This window comes from Myxine glutinosa, chromosome 12 (genome assembly GCF_964187855.1).
Source record: "Myxine glutinosa chromosome 12, kmMyxGlut1.1, whole genome shotgun sequence".
Taxonomy (NCBI): Eukaryota; Metazoa; Chordata; class Myxini; order Myxiniformes; family Myxinidae; genus Myxine; species Myxine glutinosa.
This window is the reverse complement of record NC_136272.1, coordinates 79,340,240-79,363,451: the sequence shown is the minus strand read 5'-3', so window position 1 is coordinate 79,363,451 and position 23,212 is coordinate 79,340,240. Positions and strand designations below refer to the sequence as shown.

General features: G+C 44.3%; 2 protein-coding genes across 2 annotated transcripts in view; one reads left to right on the top strand and one right to left on the bottom strand.

Moving 5' to 3' along the window:
- Positions 1-23,212, top strand: part of LOC144888467 (uncharacterized) — a 790,732-nt gene that overhangs the window by 262,296 nt on the left and 505,224 nt on the right. The window lies entirely within an intron of this gene.
- Positions 1-23,212, bottom strand: part of LOC137437540 (protein WWC2) — a gene marked incomplete in the record, with an annotated part of 166,311 nt that overhangs the window by 60,792 nt on the left and 82,307 nt on the right. Inside the window, 4 exon segments of the mRNA XM_068131946.2 lie at positions 3,529-3,661; positions 14,509-14,588; positions 21,399-21,475; positions 22,722-22,922. Coding sequence (XP_067988047.2) covers positions 3,529-3,661; positions 14,509-14,588; positions 21,399-21,475; positions 22,722-22,922 — 491 coding nt within the window.

Genomic DNA, 23,212 nt, shown 5'->3' with positions numbered 1-23,212 from the left:
GTTCGGGACGAAACAGCAAGTGACACTCAGATGCTGCAGTTACTCAATTCTATTGAGCAGGGTCTACCTGCCAGTCGGGACGATTTCCCTGTGTCCATTTTGGAATACTTTCCCTTCCGTGAACACCTCTACACTATTGATGGCATAGTGGTCTACAAGGGGAGGATTATCATCCCACCGAAGCTACGGAAGCTTGTCCTTGAGAATCTTCATGCTGCTCACCAAGGAGTCACGGCTATGACCACCCGGGCCAGCAGCTCGATCTTTTGGCCTGGAATCACTCCCCAGATTCATGAGATGCGCAATCGCTGCTCACACTGCAATCGGATGGCCCCATCGCAACCAAGCGCTCCACCTACAGCCTCAGCTGAACCTGCCTACCCTTTCCAGTACGTTTGTTCAGATTACTTTCATCACAAGGGTCGGAGTTATTTGGTCACCGTTGATCGTTACTCTAATTGGCCAATCATTCAGCTAACAACTGGCGGGGCACAAGGCCTAGTGAAATGTCTGCGGTCGAACTTCGCCACTTATGGTATCCCCGACGAATTGGCATCTGACTGTGGGCCAGAATTCACGGCACATGACACCCAAGACTTCTTGCGTCGGTGGGGCGTTAACCATCGGTTGTCATCCACTGCCTTCCCACACAGCAACTGTCGTGCCGAGATCGCAGTCAAAACATCGAAAAGAATGATCACCGATAACACTGGTTCCAATGGTGAACTAGACACTGATCGGTTCCAACGTGCAATACTCCAGTACCGGAATGCACCGGATCAGGACACTAGGTTGTCTCCAGCCATGATCATCTTCAAGAGGCCAGTCAAGGACTTCATACCCATCATCCCAGGCAGATACTTGCCATCGGACACCTGGCGGGAAACACGCAACAATCGTGAGGAAGCTTTGCGCATTCGGCATGCCAGGGAGATCGAAAGACTCTCTGAACACACGACAAAACTACCTCCACTGGCCGTCGGGGACCATGTCCGGATCCAGAACCAGACCGGCCTGGAACCACGAAAATGGGACCGGACCGGAACCGTGATTGAGGTAAAACAATTCGATCAATACGTTGTCAAGGTGGATGGCTCCGGAAGAATCACTCTCCGGAATCGTAAGTTCCTGCGACGTTTTACGCCTTTCAGCATGACAACTCCCACTACGACTGGCAAAAGTGGCATGCTGCCAACCGTTATGCCAAGTGTTATGCCAATCGTACCGAAATACTTAATGTCTGGTACCCAACCCATCGCCGCTCCAAGAGTCTGTCTCAATCCTGTTACCACTCCCCAGAAGGGTGAACCCCAACATGTCATTGCGCCGGGCTTACCATCACAGACACTCCGCTCCACCACCGCGATGACACCACCCGCGAGAGTCGCTAACCAACCGCATGTGCAGACCACCGCCACACCTCCACGGTCACTGCCTATTTCTGCCCCCTTGACGGTTCGGGTGATGATGGACCAGCTGGAGGGGACTCCGGCGTCGGACAGGGCGACAGTGAACCACCCACCGGAGACTCCCACAATGGACCAAGAAATTACGAACTGCCCTCAGAGGACTCCGACGATTGATCGGGTGGTGACGGGCCGCCCGAAGCGGATTATCAAACCACCAGCCCGATTCAATTCAGAAGAATATCAATTATAAACTCATGTGATCCTTTTTCTTGGTCTCCAGTTTCGTTCTATTCTGTGTCACAATTGAACGTTTTTGGGGAAGGGAGATAGACAACTCTTGTATGGTACTGTTCTCTATTGCGTTCTCATCTTGTGTAATACTGCACATTGTTATTTGCATATTCTGTATCTATTATCTTATTCTAATATCTACCATCGCTTTCATTGTCTTGCAGATTGATTGTTCATCGTTGTTGCTAATAAACCTGCATTCAATTGATACATTCTTGTTTAGGAATCTCCTGTGATTAAGCTGAGTCTATGGGTTTATCACTTCGCCATAACAGAAAGGTCAGTGGTCCCTGTCTTCTACCGCCTCCTTTCTGGTCTTGGAGCCTCTGTTCTTTCTGTGCTTTGTCCTCCCCAGGTTTCTGCAGGGCTAATACAGTCCACCATCAACCACCTTCTGGTGAAACGATTAAATCCAGGATAACTGCTCATCTCCACTCCTTTGTTCCTCTTTTCTCCTGCCTGTGAAATCAACTTCCACATTCTCTTCAATTCCACTCTTCCCTGCATGTCATCAAGAAAGTAGTTCACCACCATCTCTGATCATCCCAATCCAAAACCATGATCTTGTATACCCTCGGTAACCCGACCCAAATCTCTCCTCCTTCTAGTTTTCCCTCATCGGAGTTTCCTTCTGTATCTAGCTTGTCCTCCCCATGCATGTTTTGCAACCTCTTTTTGTCTTTGCGTCCCGATCCGTTCTGTGTACGAGCTCTTCCACGAGCCTAGACTATGTATACAATATATATATATATATATATATATATATATATATATATATATATATATTAATAAAAAGTCAGTGCCTAATGCTCCCTTCACCCCTTCCCTGTGGTAAGTCTCTGCCCTGGTCATAATGGGGCAATCATCAGCCTAGCTGCCCAACCAATCACAGGTAGCAGAGCCGTTCAAGGTTTGCACTCTCTCTTTGTGGGTGGGAGGAAAAACACCACACTCACACCTTCTCACTTGCCCATCCTCGCAAGTTCAACATGCGAGACACAACAGGACATTCTTAAACCTCTCTAACCACTAAAGGTCGCAATGGCACGTGAACAAACAGAACAACTTATCCTGATCCACATATCCTTAATGCAGGGTTAAAAGTCCGAAAACATTGCGAACACAAACGGGGATCCACAACTTAATTATAAAAACTGACCTCATCAACTGTAACAATATATAATATCTAGCACACATTGCCTGTGCTATACCCAACTGAAGACCACTCAGAGGTCAAAACGTCGGACCTGATCCTTACCGATGAGCGTCTGCTTGCGTGGGTGATGCTTTTTTAATTACTCAATTATGAAGTCTCCAAGCTCCAAGATGTTCATCTCAAATTGTAAAACAACATTGTTGTATATAAATATAATAACCACCTTTAGAGGCCATTTTTCCCCGCAAGCGGGGGTTGGCCTTTTTCGGGAACCGTGGTTGTTGTTGTTTTTCGGTTTCCCTTTTTGAAGCAATGTTTTACGGCCGGATGCCCTTCCTGACGCCAACCCTTTTTGCCGCCTTTAACGACAAACAGGGAATTACCAGTGAACTGGTACTCAATTAGCCGACCTCGGAAGGATGACAGGCTGAGTCAACCCCCCTGGCGTTAATTCAGCGATCGACCGGGATTTGAACCCAGGATCCTAGGATCCTAAGCTGACACCCTAGCCGCTAGCCCAACACCAGGGTTCAACACCATGGAATTAAACGAGTGTTCATCAAAAGCATTTCCCCATCAGCAGCCATTTTTGTAAATGCTTTAAGTTTTGCTGCTAGTTGCAGTTACATGTTTTTGCAAGAACATAATTTTCATATCTGCCAGAAGTATTACCTGCATTATTTGCCGTTTTTCTTTTTCACCAGAGCTAATAGCTTTGTGGATGGATTTCAATTCCTGCAAGATCGCTTGAGCTTCATCAAGCTGGTATCCACCTTGCAGGCCATTGCCCATCTTCCGATCAATCCTGGCATGTAAAGAAATGTTACACTGTCATTAACCAGAACAGTATTTTACAACAAAATATAACAGAGGCTGAGCGATTTTACTTTCCTCGACTGTGTTAAGAAACTGGAAAAGTGAATCTCATGACATTTCATTTTCACACAAAAACCTGGATATTACAGCCTGAAATCTGACACCATATTCACCTCCTTCATTTCACTTTCATAGTTTGCAACAACTTCCAGTTTGGAGTTTTAAATTGCTTAAATATTATGTTTACATTTCAACAACAATTATTTGTATTTAAAACAGCAATCATTGTGGAGGTATATACAGTGGGGAGAACAAGTATTTGATACACTGCCGATTTTGCAGGTTTTCCCACTTACAAAGCACGTAAAGGTCTGTAATTTTTATCATAGGTACACTTCAACTGTGGAAGACGGAATCTAAAACAAAAATCCTGAAAATCACATTGTATGATTTTTAAGTAATTAATTTGCATTTTATTGCATGAAATAAGTATTTGATCACCTACCAACCAGTAAGAATTCCGGCTCTCACAGACCTGTTAGTTTTTTCTTTAAGAAGCCCTCCCATTCTCCACTCATTACCTGTATTAACTGCACCTGTTTGAACTCGTTATCTGCATAAAAGACGTCTCCAGACCGTCTCCGACCACAAAGACCGCAAAGACCGACCGCAAAGCCGTCTCCAGACCTGTCCACACTCAATCAATCAGACTCCAACCTCTCCACAATGGGCAAGACCAGAGAGCTGTCTAAGGACATCAGGGACAAATTTGTAGACTTGCACAAGGCTAGGATGGGCTACAGGACAATAGGCAAGCAGCTTGGTGAGAAGGCAACAACTGTTGGCGCAATTATTAGAAAATGGAAGAAGTTCAAGATGACAGTCAATCTCCCTCGGTCTGGGGCTCCATGCAAGATCTCACCTCGTGGAGCCTCAATGATCATGAGAAAGGTGAGGGATCAGCCCAGAACTACACGGCAGGACCTGGTCAATGACCTGAAGAGGGCTGGGACCACAGTATCAAAGAAAACCATAAGTAACACACTATGCCGTCATGGATTAAAATCCTGCAGCGCACGCAAGGTCCCTCTGCTCAGGCCAGCGCATGTCCAGGCCCGTCTGAAGTTTGCCAATGACCATCTGGATGATCCAGAGGAGGAATGGGAGAAGGTCATGTGGTCTGATGAGACCAAAATAGAGCTTTTTGGTTTAAACTCCACTCGCCGTGTTTGGAGGAAGAAGAAGGATGAGTACAACCCCAAGAACACCATCCCAACCGTGAAGCATGGAGGTGGAAACATCATTCTTTGGGGATGCTTTTCTGCAAAGGGGACAGGACGACTGCACCGTATTGAGGGGAGGATGGATGGGGCCATGTATCGCGAGATCTTGGCCAACAATCTCCTTCCCTCAATAAGAGCATTGAAGATGGGGCGTGGCTGGGTCTTCCAGCATGACAACGACCCGAAACACACAGCCAGGGCAACTAAGGAGTGGCTCCGTACGAAGCATCTCAAGGTCCTGGAGTGGCCTAGCCAGTCTCCAGACCTGAACCCAATAGAAAATCTTTGGAGGGAGCTGAAAGTCTGTGTTGCGCAGCGACAGCCCCGAAACCTGAAGGATCTGGTGAAGATCTGTATGGAGGAGTGGGCCAAAATCCCTGCTGCAGTGTGTGCAAACCTGGTTAAGAACTACAGGAAACGTCTGATCTCTGTAATTGCAAACAAAGGTTTCTGTACCAAATATTAAGTTCTGTTTTTCTGATGTATCAAATACTTATTTCATGCAATAAAATGCAAATTAATTACTTAAAAATCATACAATGTGATTTTCAGGATTTTTGTTTGAGATTCCGTCTTTCACAGTTGAAGTGTACCTATGATAAAAATTACAGACCTCTACGTGCTTTGTAAGTGGGAAAACCTGCAAAATCGGCAGTGTATCAAATACTTGTTCTCCCCACTGTACATGCACATCATTATTTAATTATATATATATGGAAATGGTACTTCCTGACCTCAAGTGAGAACATCATCCATCAGTCAATTATGTCTTACAATCAATTGTTAATTAATTAATTAATTGTCACAAAGTTAATTGTGACAATCGCCGCATAATTCGCAAGAAACAAACACGAGCCTGCTACGCACATATTTGTTCCCACCAATGCAAACCACAGAAACACCGGCGGAGTTTGGGGAGGGCAGGGGAGGCAATGCTCCCACCTCTATTTTTTTCAATAGTTTAAAATTAAGACAAAAACATCCCCAATTTAAGCGTGAGTAACAATAATGAACGTAACCTGTATTTGTAATCTCATGTGCACTGTAACTACACTAACAAATGGTAATTTTGGAAGTCAGACTGAGCTACCCATTATTAATAATTATTAAGTCCTTGTCCTCCCCCCCCCCCCCCCTCCCTCCCCAATAGAGAAGTCAAACTATGCCTGTGTACAGAAACCAGCAAGTACGTTCGATCAGGCGGAATAGATCAAATATGGAGCGTGACAAACGCTCCTCCCGATCTCCATGCATGTGCAGACATGTGCGTCTGCACACCTCAGAACATAGCGTCCCCTCCAACCCGGGGTCTTCAGCCCGGCCACTCCATAATATTGAGATTTATATGGTGATCAACAACAACACAACAACATGTATTTTAAGGCCATTTTCCCTGCGAGAGCGGGGGTTAGCCTTGCGGTCCCCATGACAATCTTCTCCGTTTTGTCCTATTTTCTGCATCTCTCCTTGTTAACCCCCTTGTTCGCATTTCTTCTTCCACCATCTTTAGCCAAGTCTTTCTCGGTCTTCCCCGTCCTCTACTTCCTTCTACATTCATTTCCATCACTCTTCTCAACCAGTCACTTTCATCCTTCCTCAACACATGACCGGACCATCTCAACCTGTTCCTCTTCACAGCATCAATCACAGGCTCTATTCCCGTCATCTTTCGCAATGATGTACATATCTCGCTCCCATAAATCATAACACTTCTCACACATGCAGCATACCCCTTTCCCTTCAGCTTCAACGACACTCCCCTCCTCATCAGCACGCCACTCAGTTCCCGAAACTTCTTCCATGCACATCTCACTCTAGCAACCGTTGCCGAGTCGGATCCACCTTCTCCATTCAGCATGTCTCCGAAGTAGCAAAATGTTTTCACAGCTTCCAGCTTCACGCCGTCTCCAAGATACAACTCCACATTTCCTCCATCTGCAGCTCCCTCTGTGCACACCTTACATTTGAATGCAGCTGCCACACTGGTTAATGTCCCTCTCAGACCACTACATTTTTGATGAACCCACTCAGCGCACATTATACATTGAATTGAGTTCACTCCGACACCCTTCCTGCACACAGCACATGGCCACTTCCCAGTTCTTTCCACCTCACCACATGCTTTACCACTTGCCATCACCTTCGTCTTTCCGATATTCACCTTCAGACCTTTTGTCTCCATACATTCCTTCCACTTGTTCATCTTTTCCTTCAGTCCAGCCATACTTTCCGCAATCAACACCAGATCATCTGCATACAACAACTCCCACGGTAAACCCTCCTTTACGTTCTGAGCCAGCACCTCCATCACAGCTACAAATAGTAGTGGACTTAGTACCGACCCCTGATGCACTCCCACCTTCACCTCAAACTCACCACTGTTCCCGTCCTTCGTCCTTACAGCTGTGCACGCTCTTTTGTACATTGCCATCACAACTCTGATCAACCATTCCTCCACTTCTAACTTCCTCAATGCCCATGTCAATACTTCGCGTGGAACCCTATCGAATGCTTTCTCCAGATCAACAAACCCAAGAAACAACTTCTTCCGCTTCTCCATGTACTTCTCCTGCAACTGCCTCACAATAAAGAGCGCGTCTGTCGTTCCTCTTCCTGGCATAAATCCAAACTGCATTTCGTCGATCTTCACCTTCTTCCTTATCCTCTCCAACACCCTTTCCAATACCTTCATTCCATGCTCCAATAACTTTATCGCTCGGTACGAGCCACACTCCACCTTTCCCCTTGTATAGAGGGACGAGGGTACTCAGTTCCCAGTCCATTGGAATGCGGCCTTCTTTCACCACCAGATTACAGATCTCTGTCATTCTCTTCACACACCAACTTCCTGCTGCCTTCAACATATCTCCCACAAATCCCGTCGGCCCTCCCGCTTTTCTACTCTTCATTGCTTTTATCGCTTCCTCAACTTCCTTCTCAGTTATCTTCTCTGCCGGTCCTAAAACTGGGTTACTCTCTATGTTGCCATCCCATTCATTCTCTGTATTCAACAGCATTTCCATATATCTTTTCCATCTTCCTTTAATTCCATCTGGGTCGACAACGATTTGTCCCACGTCATCCTTCAAGCAACTCACCCCCATCACATCACACCTCTCTTTCGCTATCTGCTTTGCAATCCTGAATACCGCTCTCTGACCCTCTTCCGAATCCAAGAGTTCTCCGAACATTTTCCTTCATGCCTCCTGCGCCTTTGCTACCTCTTTCTTTGCAGCCTTCTTGGCTGCCTTATAACTTTCATGCTCTCCTTTTTCTGCTCCCGTACCCTTCGCCTTCTGCCACTCCTTGAACTTCTTCCTCTTCTCGTCAATCCTCTTTCCAACTTCATCATCCCACCACCATGGTTCCGAGTGCCTCGGTGGTCCTTTTGTCCATCCACATACCTCACCAACGGCTCCCAACAGACTATCTTTCATTGACATCCAACCACTTTCAAGCTCAACCACATCATCCTCTACCCTACTCAGCCTCTCTTTTAATGCCTCCCTCAATGTCACCTCTTTCAACCACCACACCTTCATTCTCGGTTGGTACTTCACCCACCGAGCTCTACTCGCACCTTTCACCCTTATGTCGTAGACAACCAAGTGGTGCTGTGAAACAGCCTCCTCCCCCGGGATCACCTTTGTGTCCCGGAGGTGCCCCCTATCTCGCCTACGCACTATCAGGTAGTCAACGGTTGTCGTCGACCCACCTGACGTGTAAGTAACAAGCTTATTATCCCCTTTCTGGAACTGAGTATTACTGGTGATCATTCACAGGCTTATTATCCCATTATATGGTGATCATTGGTTAAATAGCAAAACAGAGCCGCCTTTGCGGATTTCGTGCTTATTTGCACTCATCAGGACGGCACACCATTCTAAAAGTTCAACAATGACCCCTACTTCGTCGATTAAATGGAAATGGCACTTCCTGATAGTAAGGGCATTTTATGAGATATTTCACAAATCTGTTAACTAAATTGTTACCAAAAAATTTCTTCACCAATATGTTTGTAAAGGTGTGTAATAACATGTGTTAAAATGTTGAAGTTCAACTCCCGTGGGAAACCCAGAAAAAAAGCTGTTGAATTCGGGTACCGAAAAATTATTTTCGAGAATTTTTTTTTTTTTTTAATCGGCCCTTAAGTAACTTATGAGGGGTCAAATAAGGGTTTTTCATGATTCTGAGTTGATTGTTAACATTTATATTTTCACTTTTACATTTACACACAAAGTAGCTTTTATTTCACATACATATATAATACTCAAGAGTTATTTCTCATTCACAATGTCAGAAGTTTCAACAGTCATTGTCTATGTCTTCTTCAGACTCAACAACATCATGACTGCAGTTTCTGCATGTAATGCCATTACAGACTCCACAGGCCGAGATGCACGTGACCCCATTCTTCTTGCAGCTGCATCGCCGGTTGCTGCAATCTCCATGACAATTACAGCTCGTGAACTGCAATAGCTCCTCAGGAGCCGTGGGGTCCAGTGTTGGAACTGGCTCATACCCATGCACACCTATTGTCCATCCATAGTCACTGGGGTTCAGAGGCATGCTCTGTAGAAGGATCCAGTCCCGGGTCTGCAGGTAGGCACGGAGTGAATGTTGTGCAGCTGCACCCTCTGTTGGAGGTAGAGTCTCTGGTTTGATCACTCCTGCCGCTGCCTTCCTTGAGAACATGTTGTACCGAATTTCATCCAATGTAGTATCTCGTCCATGGTAAATGTACTTGAAAATCGCAGTACCAGCCTGAATCACTGTTTCCTTGGTGGCTTCTGTGTCAAGGAAGATGTCGATGTACTCAGCCGCGTCCCCTTCTATATTGACAATGTTTAAATCTATATTGTCTCCAACAAACTGAGTGACTGCATTGTTTGTTTCCCCAACCTCCATAAAGACCACCTGATCATTACTTGACAATTCACTTTCACTGGCTGGCACTTTGGCTGTCATCACTGATTTATCCTCAAGCGCAGCATCAACCGCAACCTCATCATTGATCTGTTCATCGGTTTCCTCCACAATGGTGTCAAGAGTGCCAGAAGTATCTGGAACATCATCTCCACTCCTACTATTAAGGAAGCAGTATTTGTAGTTTTGTGTCTCCGTGTAAGACTCAGTGTATCCCAGCCGGTGGAACTTGTTGAGCATCCATTTTGACCCAAATCTATGATCAAGTTGTATGGCAAGCCCCATTTGGTGTGGCAATACTCCAGACCGAGGTCGACAGGCCTTAATAAAATTCTGCCCCCAAACGGCAACTCTTTCGTCTGTCTTGACAATTGGTCTCAAGAACATCTGAAGGCTTGCAGGAACAAGTGTCAGCTGACTATTGATGTCAGTCATACTGTGTGTGGTGGGGTATGACTTTGGACCTAAATCAATCAAGGCAATATCATTGGATATGAACTTGAGTGCCGTCTTTATGATCTGAGTCTTCTCATCTCCATGGTCAAGATTAGCATGATGCCCTCGCAGAATATTGTCGGTGCCATCTTTGAGACAGAGTACATCTGCCCTTCTTTCCTGTGTTGTGAAATACAAGGTGTCTTCGTATTTCTCTAGAAGTTTTATCTTTAGCCAATGCTTTGAATAAGAAAGGCTCTTCTCTGGTGACTGATCAAACTCCTGCAGCTTTTCATGGACTTGGTCCATGTTCATGACCCCATGCTCTAATTCTGAGTCTAACCATTCGCAGAATTCAATAAAAAACTGCCTCTCGCTCCTCATCAATACTCCTCTGTCCTCTCTTCCTTTTTCCTTCCTCATCAGTCTTGGACAAACTGTCACCTCTCGCAAACATAAGTTTGCATCGCAAATGGTACAGTGTTTCTTCTGCTACCAAGTCGTTGATCCCTTCCAGGCGTCCAGTGACTTCAGTGCCCCAGTCATCCCCGCGACTCCGTGCTGTCTTCAGCAAGCTTGCCTTCAGTGTATCTGCAGTCAAATTATCTGGCACTCTGTATTTCTTTCTAGCTTGTGCTGGATTATTTTTGTAGAGCTGGGCTGGTTGGTTGCAAAGCATGCATACATCCTTATACAGGAGGTCAACTGACTGTGATCTTCTAGAACTGCAGCCAGTTGATGAACTGAACTCACAAGTAGTGCGTCTTCTCTTCAACTTTGATGACTCTTTCTCTGCCTTTGATGCTTGAGCTGACTTCTTGGTGGTTGCAACAAAGTTGTTGGACAGATCATTTTTACACTTCTGGTGGTACCTCAGTTTTCCTTCCTTTTGAGCCTCCTTCATACATTCCACAACAGTAACATTTTCGACAGTTTCTGCTTGTTTCAATAAAGTTGAGTATCCCTTTGGAGTTGCCTGTATGAGCCTTTCAGCTGGTGTATCCGAGCGTGCACAGATGAAGCAATTGAGCACAGGTGGAGTAACGTCTTCATCCATATTGCTAGACTCCATGTCCTGCAAAGTAGAAAAAGAGATATATTTAGAAATTATTTTTCCACAAAGGAGTGTCTGTGGTGAAATATAAATGTTAACAATCAACTCAGAATCATGAAAAACCCTTATTTGACCCCTCATAAGTTACTTAAGGGCCGATTAAAAAAAATAAAAATTCTCGAAAATAATTTTTCGGTACCCGAATTCAACAGCTTTTTTTCTGGGTTTCCCACGGTAGTTGACCTTCAACATTTTAACACATGTTATTACACACCTTTACAAACATATTGGTGAAGAAATTTTTTGGTAACAATTTAGTTAACAGATTTTCATATGTTTCCCTTACTATGACCTCAAGGGAGAACATCAGTCACAAACCATTCTCACACGGTGATTGCTGCATAATTCGCAAGAAACAAACATGTGCCAAGTTCATTTTGGCCGCATTCAAGTCAATCAATTGAATTGGCCACAGGTGGACTCCAAACAAGTTGTACAGAAATCTCGAGGATGATCAAAGGAAATTGGATGCACCTGAGTTCAATTTGGAGAATCATAGCAAAGGTGTTGAATACTTATTGACTCGAGACATTTCATATTTTCATTTTTAATTATTTTGTAAAAAATCACAAAAAAAACATTCCACTTTGACATTATGGGGTATTATTTGTAGATCAGTGACAAAAAAAAAATCTCAATTTAATCCGTTTTAAATTCAGGCTGGAATACAACAAAATGTGAAAAAAGTCAAGGGGTGTGAATACTTTCTGAAAGCACTGTAAATGTGTACATGTATATATATATATATATATATATATATATATATATATATATATATATATATATATATATATATACACATATATATATATATATACATACATACAGTGTATATATATATATATTTAACTAAAGAAGCACACTGACCCTATGACATGACGCTGACGTCATGTGCATAAATTACACCAACACATCACCTCCAAACTAGGAGGCATCCGTGTGGTACTCAAGTCTTTGCAGACTGAGATTAAAGCTCTATGGTCACAAATGAACAAAGGCAGAGATGTCTATCTAGATTTCGCCCTCATTATGGGCCTTATGGGGCCGCCTTTTTATAATAAAAAAAAGGTTTAAAAAATCTAACATTTAAACAGCCTTGGACATGCACCTTGACCCCACGGCCAAGGCACACCGTCCATCAAGACTTTCCCATTGGCATACACATGCACCTCAACCCAAAGGCTGAAGCACATGGTCATTCAAAACACATGCATGGTCATACAATTGGACCCCTCCTCCATAGGAGTGAGTCCCCACGAACTCAACACCATGCCGTCCCGACGAGGACTTATTTTTCCCTCATCAGGACAACATACTGCAAATTGTTTATTTGTGACCAACCTAAGCCGCTAACACAGGTTGAACCCCCTAACTTGACTAGGAAGCAAGGCACAGATTGCTGGGGTGAGACTCATTCATATATATATATATATATATATATATATATATATATATATATATATATATATATATATATAGATATATATGCCAGACCTTCCATAGTTGTGTGTGTGTGTGTGTGTGTGTGTGTGTGTGTGTGTGTGTGTGTGTGTGTGTGTGTGTGTGTGTGTGTGTGTGTGTGTGTGTGTATATATGTGTTTCAAATATGTTCAAATGCAAAGTCATTTTGTTCCCATTTCAGGTATGTACCATCTTTATATTTCAACACTTGTGTTTTTGTGCATGCACTATTCAAGACTTAGCGATGATTCCACAAATCCCATGGAAAAAGGATGTTATGGACACCATAAATATAACATTTGAGGTAAGTACTTAAAGGGTACCTCACACCAAAAAATGTTTTTTACGGACGTCCACGGATGTTCTTTCTACGGCAGCGTTGCGATTTTTTGAGCAAAATCGTGAACACCCGGGAGAGGATTTTGCTCGACCGAGACTGATTCACAGCGGTTTATTACGGTTTAGTACGGACTGCTACGGCTTCGTTGCGGATATACACGGCGGAGATACGGTGCCTCTACGTTTGCTTGCGATTCCTTACGGTTCCCGGCCCAGAATATAAATAAAAACGGGGGCCCCCCCCCCCGCTCTCCCCTCATTCTGCTGCTGACTTCCAAGGGGGCAAGACCTATCCAGGAGAGCCATGGACGGAGCACCCGCTGCCCAGAGAGTCCAAGGAGAGGGAGAATCCTTGCGGATGGTTAAGATGGCCTTACGGAGTCTTACGGTGGTGTTACGGCAGTTGCGGAAGCGTTGAGGAAGCGTTGCGGTCTAGATTTCCGTAGCACTGCCGTAATTGTCTTATGAGAGTTTTGGTCTGGACCGAAACTCTCGTAAGAAATTACGACCCCTCCCGGACGCTTAAGGATCCATACGAATGCTCCAGGAAGCGTTGAGGATGTCCCAGGTGCCACAAGGAATGCTCCCGGTTGTGCACGATTTTTTCGCCGCAACGCCGCCGTAACGACCCTGTAAGGCCAGTGTGAGGGGGGTTTAAACTGTAACACCAATCAATCACCTGGTACATAAAATATATATTGAATGATCGTTTTAAGGCCATTTTCCCCGCTAGAGCGGGGGTTAGCCTTGCGGGCCCCATGACAATCATGGTTCCCTGTTTGAGGCAATGTTATTATGGCCGGATGCCCTTCCTGACGCCAACCCTTGGTCGCCTCTTATGATGCGCAGGGATACGGTGTACCTATTCTAAACCGGGGTACACACCGGGAATAATAAACAATAATATAAATAATAATATAAATAATAATAATAATAATAAATAAAAAATTATAATAATAATATAAATAATAATAAATAATAATAAACATAAAAAGGATAATAATTACTTTTCTGGTTGTTCATATAACTTTTAACTTAACGAAACAACCAAACAGAAGAGTACATTGATAAATTTCATTCCATACAAATAATTAGCATATTATAGGGGGAAATTTACAGTAAAAACTAACTGGTGAAATGTCAGTAAACTATTACTGTATGTTTGCTTTCAGACCAAGGGAAGGGGAAATGTGCGAAAATGTGGAAATCTAAAGAAAAGTACAAATTTGGTCAGGACACCTTTGCAAAGTGGAGCAAAAAACCAGATGATGAACTTACTCCTGGAGAGTTGCAAAGCCTTGTTGCTTGTAATGCAATTCCTGCTTCATGCTTTCCAGCTCCCGCTTGAGTCGACACACCTACAATGGAGCCAAACACTTTGCTGAAGAGTTTTCTGAAAGACATTGGGCATTTGGCCCTCAAGATGATTGTGTGTAAGGCTGAAACTGCAGGGTGAGTCATAAGTCCCAGGACACGATTTTAGATGCTGATACAACATTTGCTTATACCATCTACCAGGGTGAGCCATAACCCCCAGGAGTAATAACATATTACAGTAATACAATTCCAATACCTCCTTCGGCATTAGGTGCATCCGTACGACGTCCGACGTTGTCATGGCACATGATAATTTTTCTCCATGTGCGGTGTGAAAACCGATGCAAAGTACCATGTGTTCTGGTGCCAAATGCTTCCTGAATGCGTTGTTTCAGTTCATCAACAGATGCCATGTGATCTTAGCTGTGAGTACCCCCACAGAGCATTGTCACAAGTGGTCAGGTCACGACTGCGCGTGGTGGCCACAGAAGTGTTGGCGAAGACCTGCCAATCCAACGGTTGGGAAAAATTTGATGGAGGTAATTTCTTACCACACACACATGATCTGCAGGTCCAGTCATACATCTTATGGTCTCGTCCACGTCGTTCCAGTTCAGATGAGGTAATTCTCCCACATATGCAGACAGGTTCAGAGGTTCTAAGACAGTGTTATCACAACAAAATGGGATGGATTGTTTGGGATTGTATGTCGAGTGAAAATTGCAAAAGTGTGTGAGGGGTTGGTTACACAACTCTTATTGTGAACAGTATTGGTTGTTGATTGTTTAGTTGTTTCTAATTTGTGGCACAATTTTCTTGGACTGCATCATCTTACAGCATTACTCCGAAAGTATCAAACATGCTTTGTGCACTTTTTCTGGGATCGACAGATATCGACATTAATGCTTGTTCAAATATCCGGGACAGGGACAGGGAATTTTGTCCATCAGAAAAGTGAAAACCTCAATAAACCTGTCTGAAGCACAAGTCAATTTTACCACCTGGAAGTTTAATAAACTTGCCATATCTCAACCTCGAACGTAGTTCTTTTTCGTGTAAAGCCACAATGATTAGCATCAACTAAGAGGATCTTTTTAGACCTGACATCCCCAATGTGCGATGTAGGTTTCAAAGAAACAATGGTATCTCCCCGCATGCTCACGGTACAAAGAGTTGGGCAGGTGCAATAGTTGACAGGACAGGTAAAATCTAAAACCTACCTGTCAAATGGATAGGCTGGAATTTTTTATTATTATTGAGCCCTGATGGATAACATAGGCTACTTGCTGAGGTTTTGGGTTTAGCATGATCTGATTGGGGTTGTCAATATCACCTATAGACCATAAGTTATCTTTCTTGTGCTACACGCAACCACCTTAGGTCAAAGCAGCTTGCACCATGTTGTCAATATCACCTATAGACCATAAGTTACCTTTCTTGTGCTACACGCAACCACCTAAGGTCAAAGCAGCTTGCACCATGTTGTCAATATCACCTTTAGACCATAATTTACCTTTCTTGTGCTACACACAACCACCTAAGGTCAAAGTAGCTTGCACCATGTTGTCAATATCACCTTTAGACCATAAGTTACCTTTCTTGTGCTACACACAACCACCTAAGGTCAAAGTAGCTTGCACCATGTTGCAATAGGCCAGCAGAATAGGATGTGTCCATGCATTATTTTTTATGGATTGATCAATAATGGATATCTCTCTCTCTCTCTCTAAATTTTTATCGAAGAATAGTCATTGAAAGCATAGTCAGGCCCCATACGACAAAGATATATGAAAACATAAGAATACTAGAACGGCACTCAGTAGAGAGCACACCTCCGCCAGGAGAACAGTTTACGTTTTGTATCCCAGAGTAGACCAGAAAATCACAATACGGAATCACATTTAATCAAAATCATCCGTCCACAACTTTTTGACATATCCTGCTGTGTATCATTTTTTGGCCCGATCTCCCAATGGTGAAGAATCACTTAAAATATTCCACTAGCCGGATCCGACCCCGGATCTTCACCAAAATCTAATCATTTCGTCCTTGTCATACACACAACCTGTCCACAAAGTTTCATCCAAATCCGTCCACAACATTTTGAGATTTTTGTTCACAAACAAACAGACAGAAAGACAGACAGACAGGGTGAAAACATAACCTACATCCACCTTTGGTGGTGGAGGTAAAAATGCTTCGGGTTATCTGCCGTCAAGGATTACAGGATGCTGATGTTTCGGGCCTTACCCTTTGTCAGAGTAAAAGCTTTTTGCTGTGATGAGGGTTTTTTGATTTCTGACGTTTTTATTCTCTTGTGCCATCAATGGAGACCGCTAGTTTTATACTCGAATTAGCAACTACATTTTCACAGAGGCGTATGTTCCAATACGAAATATGTCACTCAAAGAAACGTTTTTTTTCTACAATCATTATTTTAACTCTTCGCCGAATGATAAGCACTTTAACACTTAGTCCATAAATGCAGTGTCTGTTGGGGTTCTCCAAAGTCCAGGATGTGGTTGGCTTGATGTTGATTCCCTAACAATTTCCATTGGTGGCTTAACTTTAAGGATTGTGGCACACAGAACACAATAAATTTAAAGCATATGCTCACTGCACATATACTACTGTGTTCAAAAAGTATCCGACCTTTATTTTTCGTGCGTAAAAAAAAAAGAAGCTAGGGAGGCGTTGATTGGTGCACGTATGTAGGCGATCCTAATGCGCACGCGTGAATTTTTTCCCACCTGCAGAAGCTGTCATTCGACGGCAGACCGCCGATGAGTGAGGACATGTAAGTGAGCGCCGTCGCATTTTCGTTTTTGACAAAATGACGGAAAAACTTGAACAACGCTACTGCATCAAATTTTGTGTAAAGCTTGGCGATTCCCAAGTGGAAACGATCCGCAAGATTCAACACCGTTCATTCCATTATGAAGGAGGATTTGGGCTTCAGGAGAATCTCAGCGAAGTTCGTACCAAAGCTGCTAACGATTGAGCAGAAGCAACTCCGTTTGGTGATCGCACAGGACATGCTGGAGACTGTGAACAGCGATCCCAGCTTCCTCAACACAGTGATCACTGGCGATGAGTCCTGGGTTTATGGGTACGACCCAGAAACCAAGTTGCAGTCATCACAATGGAAGCATCCAACATCCCCGAGGCCAAAAAACACAAAATTTGATGCAGTAGCGTTGTTCAAGTTTTTCCGTCATTTTGTCAAAAACGAAAATCCGACGGCGCTCGCTTACATGTCCTCACTCATCGGCGGTCTGCCGTCGAATGACAGCTTCTGCAGGTGGGAAAAAATTCACGCGTGTGCATTAGGATCGCCTACATACGTGCACCAATCAACGCCTCCCTAGCTTCTTTTTTTTACGCACGAAAAATAAAGGTCGGATACTTTTTGAACACACTACGTATTTGGGAGCAAAATACCTTGAACAATGGAGCAGATATATACTTTTATTTTCATGCTTTTCATCATCTTTCACCTGTTCTTCATTCACCTGAAGAACCTTCTCAATGTATCTCTTTTGCAGTAGGCCTTAGTAGACAGTCCTTGGTTCCAAAGCAGAAACAATCCTATTTAAGTTGCATAAAGTTCCTTTTGCAATAACAAATAGGTCAGCAAAGTCTGAAAAGTTTTCACCCATATATTATTCCATCGGTTAACGCTACATCGATTCACCTTCCGCAGCCCTGTTTTGAGTGTTAGTTTGGGTTTCAATATTTATTTATATGTTTATTTAAGGATTGTATCTCTACCAAAAAAGGGTTGAATAACATTTTGGACAACTTCCCGCTAGCTTAGGTGAAGAAGCACCTTTAGAGGCCATTTTTCCCCACAGAGCGGGGATTGGCCTTTTTCGGGCACCGTGGTCCCATTTTTGAAGCAATGTTTTATGGCCGGATGCCCTTCCTGCCGCCAACCCTGTTAGACACCTCTTGCGACACACAGGGAATTACCAGAAAACTGGTGCTCAATTTGCCGACCTCGGAAGGATGACAGGCTGAGTCAACCCCCCTGGTGTTAATTCAGCGATCGACCGGGATTCGAACACAGGATCCTAGGATCCCAAGCCGGCACCCTAACCGCTAAGCCAAACACCAGGCTCGCTAGCTTAGGTGAAGGTAGAAATAAAAAGTTTGGAAAATAAAAGTTTATGCCTTTTTAATTAATTAAAAAGCTCTGCTCACATTTGAAACACTTGGAATAAGTTGCATTAGATTAAATTTTGCTTTATATTATATTTCAGAGAGGCTGGTGCTGTTTGAAAGTAGGTAGTGCAGATGTGATATGATTTGTAGTGTTGGAGAAATACAGTACAGTACTCACGTTTTTGCGATAAATTTTGAAAATAGCATATATTTCTTATTTGGCTATTGCTTTTTTGTTGCACTGGTTTATAATGAAAATACTGTCACCTTGACCGGTCTGCAAATGCTTTGTGATGTGCTTCATGAATGGCCAAATTAAAGGGAATCACGCTCGGGCAGTAAGCATGGTTTCTCCTAGTCATAATCCAAATCCCACCAGCTCCTGAAAGAGATCGTTTAACAAATTCTTCCTCCCCCAGGGATTAACCAAAGCAGGCCGAAACAATTTGGGTGCACGAAAATAATGGCGATTATCAGGCGACTTAAGGAATAGCAGGTATTGAAAGGGCACGAGGACGACAAAAATGGAGAATCCGACGACGAAAGGCAGAACTAAACAATGTATAAAGATAAATAAATAAAGGCACTTAATACAGAAAAGAACCTATGGTACCACAAGGACTCATCCACTCATCCACTCATGCACAAAGGGGAGAAACCAGGAAAGGTGTTGAAGGATACAGGTGGGCAGGTCTCCAAAACGAAGCACTGGGTCGTTTTGAAGGACACGGATAATCACTGTGGCATCTGTGATAGTAAGCTTGCTCCACGCCAGTGCCACAAGCTCTCGAGGAAGTGCAGGTGTCTCCAGCTCCGACCAACTCGATTGACTCCCTCAGCCTGCCCCACCCTCCGTCGAGCCATTCAGCTTCCAAGAGAGTGAAAGAAGAGTAGCGAAGAGCAGGAAAAAATGGTGGGAGGAGCCAAGAGAGAAAGGGAAAAGAACGAACGAGGCCGTGTACGGCCTTTTGACACATCCCTGTGGCCACGCACCATTTTTTCAACCGTTCTTTCTCATCCCACAGCACCTGCGGCCAATGAGGCGGGTGGCATGTTGCCGCCACTATAGCATCATCATGTCGATGGGGTATTGCCACTGGCACAACACAAATAAATGACACGACACCTTGCCGTTCGCAAACTGCAGCATGCTCTCAGGGATCCTTGTGATCGCTGATGTCATGCTGGATGCCACGTCCCCAGAGCACAGGCCACAAAGTGGATTTATCAACCCAAACACAAACCAAGACACATCCAAATGCACCCCTCTCCTACCTTGCCTGGGTGCCTTGTCTGGTTTTACACAGATGACACGTACGAATGACACCTTAATATCTAATGCCAATGTCAACTATACCACTCCTCACAGCATACACAAGAACAGGACAACTTTACTCCAATGGGTCCCTGGTTACAAACAATGTTCAAACCTACACGAACATATGGACTACGCTAACTTAGCATTCAACCTAATGCATACTCCTTCCAACATAACAATATGATGTCTTAATTTTCTTTATATTTTATCCTTTTGCATTTTTAGTAATAGACACAAAAAGTCATCACTTTCTCTCTTTTCCCTCCCCCTCTCTACACCTCACTGACCTCTTTTCTCCACGAAGCAACTCTTCCTCTCTCCCTCTTATTCTCAGCTACTCATCATCCCTACTTTTCTTCAGCCAGCCACCCTCCCTCACAACCGCATCTCAGCCAGGCACTACCCCCACCACACTTCAACCAAACAGAATCTGCAAAGGCAGTGATGAGATTGTTCTCATGGTCTATTGTCGGCCTATATCACGATACACAACTGGAGGGCATTGAAGATATTAGCCCACGTGGCATCTATTAGTCACTGACGAAGGTCAGTCTGTGATTTACAAATTTGAATTTGGGTCCTTACTTTTTTGTCAAAAAACTTCGAGTCGATTGTACTTTTTCATTGCCATTGCAATTCTCACAATTTTGCTGATTACAGAATCGGCCGTTGTTAGTCAGTACCATGGCCAAAGCCACTGCGTGTATACTTAGTCTGACTTTGAGTCAGCAGGGTCCTGGGATGTGGGCATTGTTAGACATTATTGGCCAAATAGCTTTTACCTGTAACCTAAATAGTAAATACCTTATTTAAAACAGTACAGCTGGGCCTGCTATTTTCAATGAACAGTAAAACGATATACTCCCTCCCAGACCCTTTTGTTTTAAATGCCCTGCAAACTTGTCCACCCCATGCATCCTCTCCTGCCCCTCATTCCTCCCCACACCCATTGTTTGTCCAGGTCTGCCTCTATCTTGGCCTTCAACTTTGCTGCTGGTGTTTCCTCCCTCTCTCAATTGTTCCTTTTGTCCTGTTGTTTTCTGATCCGTTCAGTGTACAAATTTTAGCTCCTCCACGAGCCCCAACTCTGTATACAAAAAAAACTCCCTTTGCTAAAATAGAACATCTTGAGAGCAGAGTTCCATTGTAATGCAATGGGGGTAGCAATCAATACATTGAACAAAAAAAGGTAAACAAAGCAATTGTTTGGAGGGCATCAAATTTCTGGATTGCCATACAGAACATTACAAGCATGAAAATTCGTGTTAATACAATTATTTTTAAGCCGAAGGTATTCCTCCGATTCATCAGCACACAAAATTTAAACAGCACGAGAAATTACTGTGCGATGTAGATATGGAAATCTCACCCTCGCTTTCGTTTCTGAAATGTCTGCTTTCAGAATCTCTGGGTCATACTTGCTGCTGGTAGACGAACCAGAGTGTACTGAAATATTTCAGGAAGATAAAGTTAAAGAATCATCATGGAAAGTTCAGGTAGAGAGTGTCAGCAGTAAGCTATGGACAGATTGTATATGCAGTACAATGTATGATGTACGAGCCAGTTTATACTCGCTCACTAAAAGATGACAGTTGTTTGCCGACCCTCTCTCCCAACTCCAACTCCCTTTTTAGTCTCCCACCCCAATTTTCCCCCTCCCCTTTTTCTCCACTAAACAAACATTTACAAAACCAAACTGAATTCGTCCTGGAACAATACATGAATGACCAAAATCATTAACCTGTGGAGCATTTTTACTTGAGGACCTCAATTGATTTTAAATGTCTTAATTCTTTCACTTCGGACAAATACAAGTACCATTAAAGATAAATGAACATGTTTAACAAGAAGTATACAACTAAAACGTGGATTACAACTGCACCAATATCTGGGAAAATATGATCGGGGTGGAGGGGATGAGTGAGGGGAGGGAGCAGAGAGGTCGCTGCCGACGGAACGGTCTGTGGGCCACTGCAGATGGAGCGGTCCGCGGGCCACTGCCGACAAGGCGGTCGACGTGCCACTGTAGACGGAGCGGTCCGTGGGCCACTGCAGACGGAGCGGTCCGTGGGCCACTGCCGACAAGGCGGTCCACGGGCCACTGCAGACGGAGCGATTCATGGGCCACTGCAGACAGAGCGGTCCGTGGGCCACTGCAGACGTAGCGGTCCGTGGGCCACTGCAGACGGAGCGGTCCGTGGGCCACTGCAGACGGAGCGGTCCGTGGGCCACTGCAGACGGAGCGGTCCTTGGGCCACTGCAGACGGAGCGGTCCGTGGGCCACTGCAGACGGAGCGGTCCGTGGGCCACTGCAGGAGTGGTCCGTGGGCCACTGCAGATGGAGCGGTCCGCAGGCCACTGCCGACAAGGCAGTTCACGGGCCTTTGCCGATGTGGAGAGCCCACGGGCCACTGCCGACTGGGCAGTCCGTGATCCACTCCCGACCAGGAGGGCAGCGACCCCACTGGGATGGGGTGTGCAAAGAACAGCTGGGAAGGGGGCGGGCAGAGATCTGCTGGGAAGGGGGCGGGCAGAGATCCACTGGGAAGGGGGTGGGCAGAGATCCATTGGGAAGGGGTTGGGCAGAGAGTGGTGGGAATGATGTGGGCAGAGATCCACTGGGAAGGGTTTGGGTAGAGAGCGGTGGGAATGATGTGGGCAGAGAAAGTGTGAAAATAAATATATTACTCACAACTAGTTTGTGAACCACATTTGTCACTCCAGGCAGTGAGTTGGCGAAACTCCTCCTGTGCGAAGGCAAGGCGTTGCTGCTTCACCTGCATTATTTCTTGCCGATAATCCAGTGCATCACGTGCAACGACCAGGTATTCTTTGAGCATGCGATCCTGCTCAGCACACCACTGTGCCCTTGGATCTTCAATTTGGGTCAGTTCTGTGAATAAAAAAGGTGAACGCTTACAGTATAATCAAAATGTTTGCATACTAAATATTAAACCTGCTTTTGCATAACACACAATACTTCACACATCGGAAAATGAAAATATAGACATATATTCTGACTTGGTGCAGAACATAGTGCTTGTTTTACAAGGTGGCAATGCAATTGAAGAGTGCATCACAAAAAGCATTCCGAATTAATTGATGCCACTGGATACATTTGTCATGTTGAAGAAAACACACAGTTGAAAACACACATGTTGAAGAAAACACACAATCACAGTT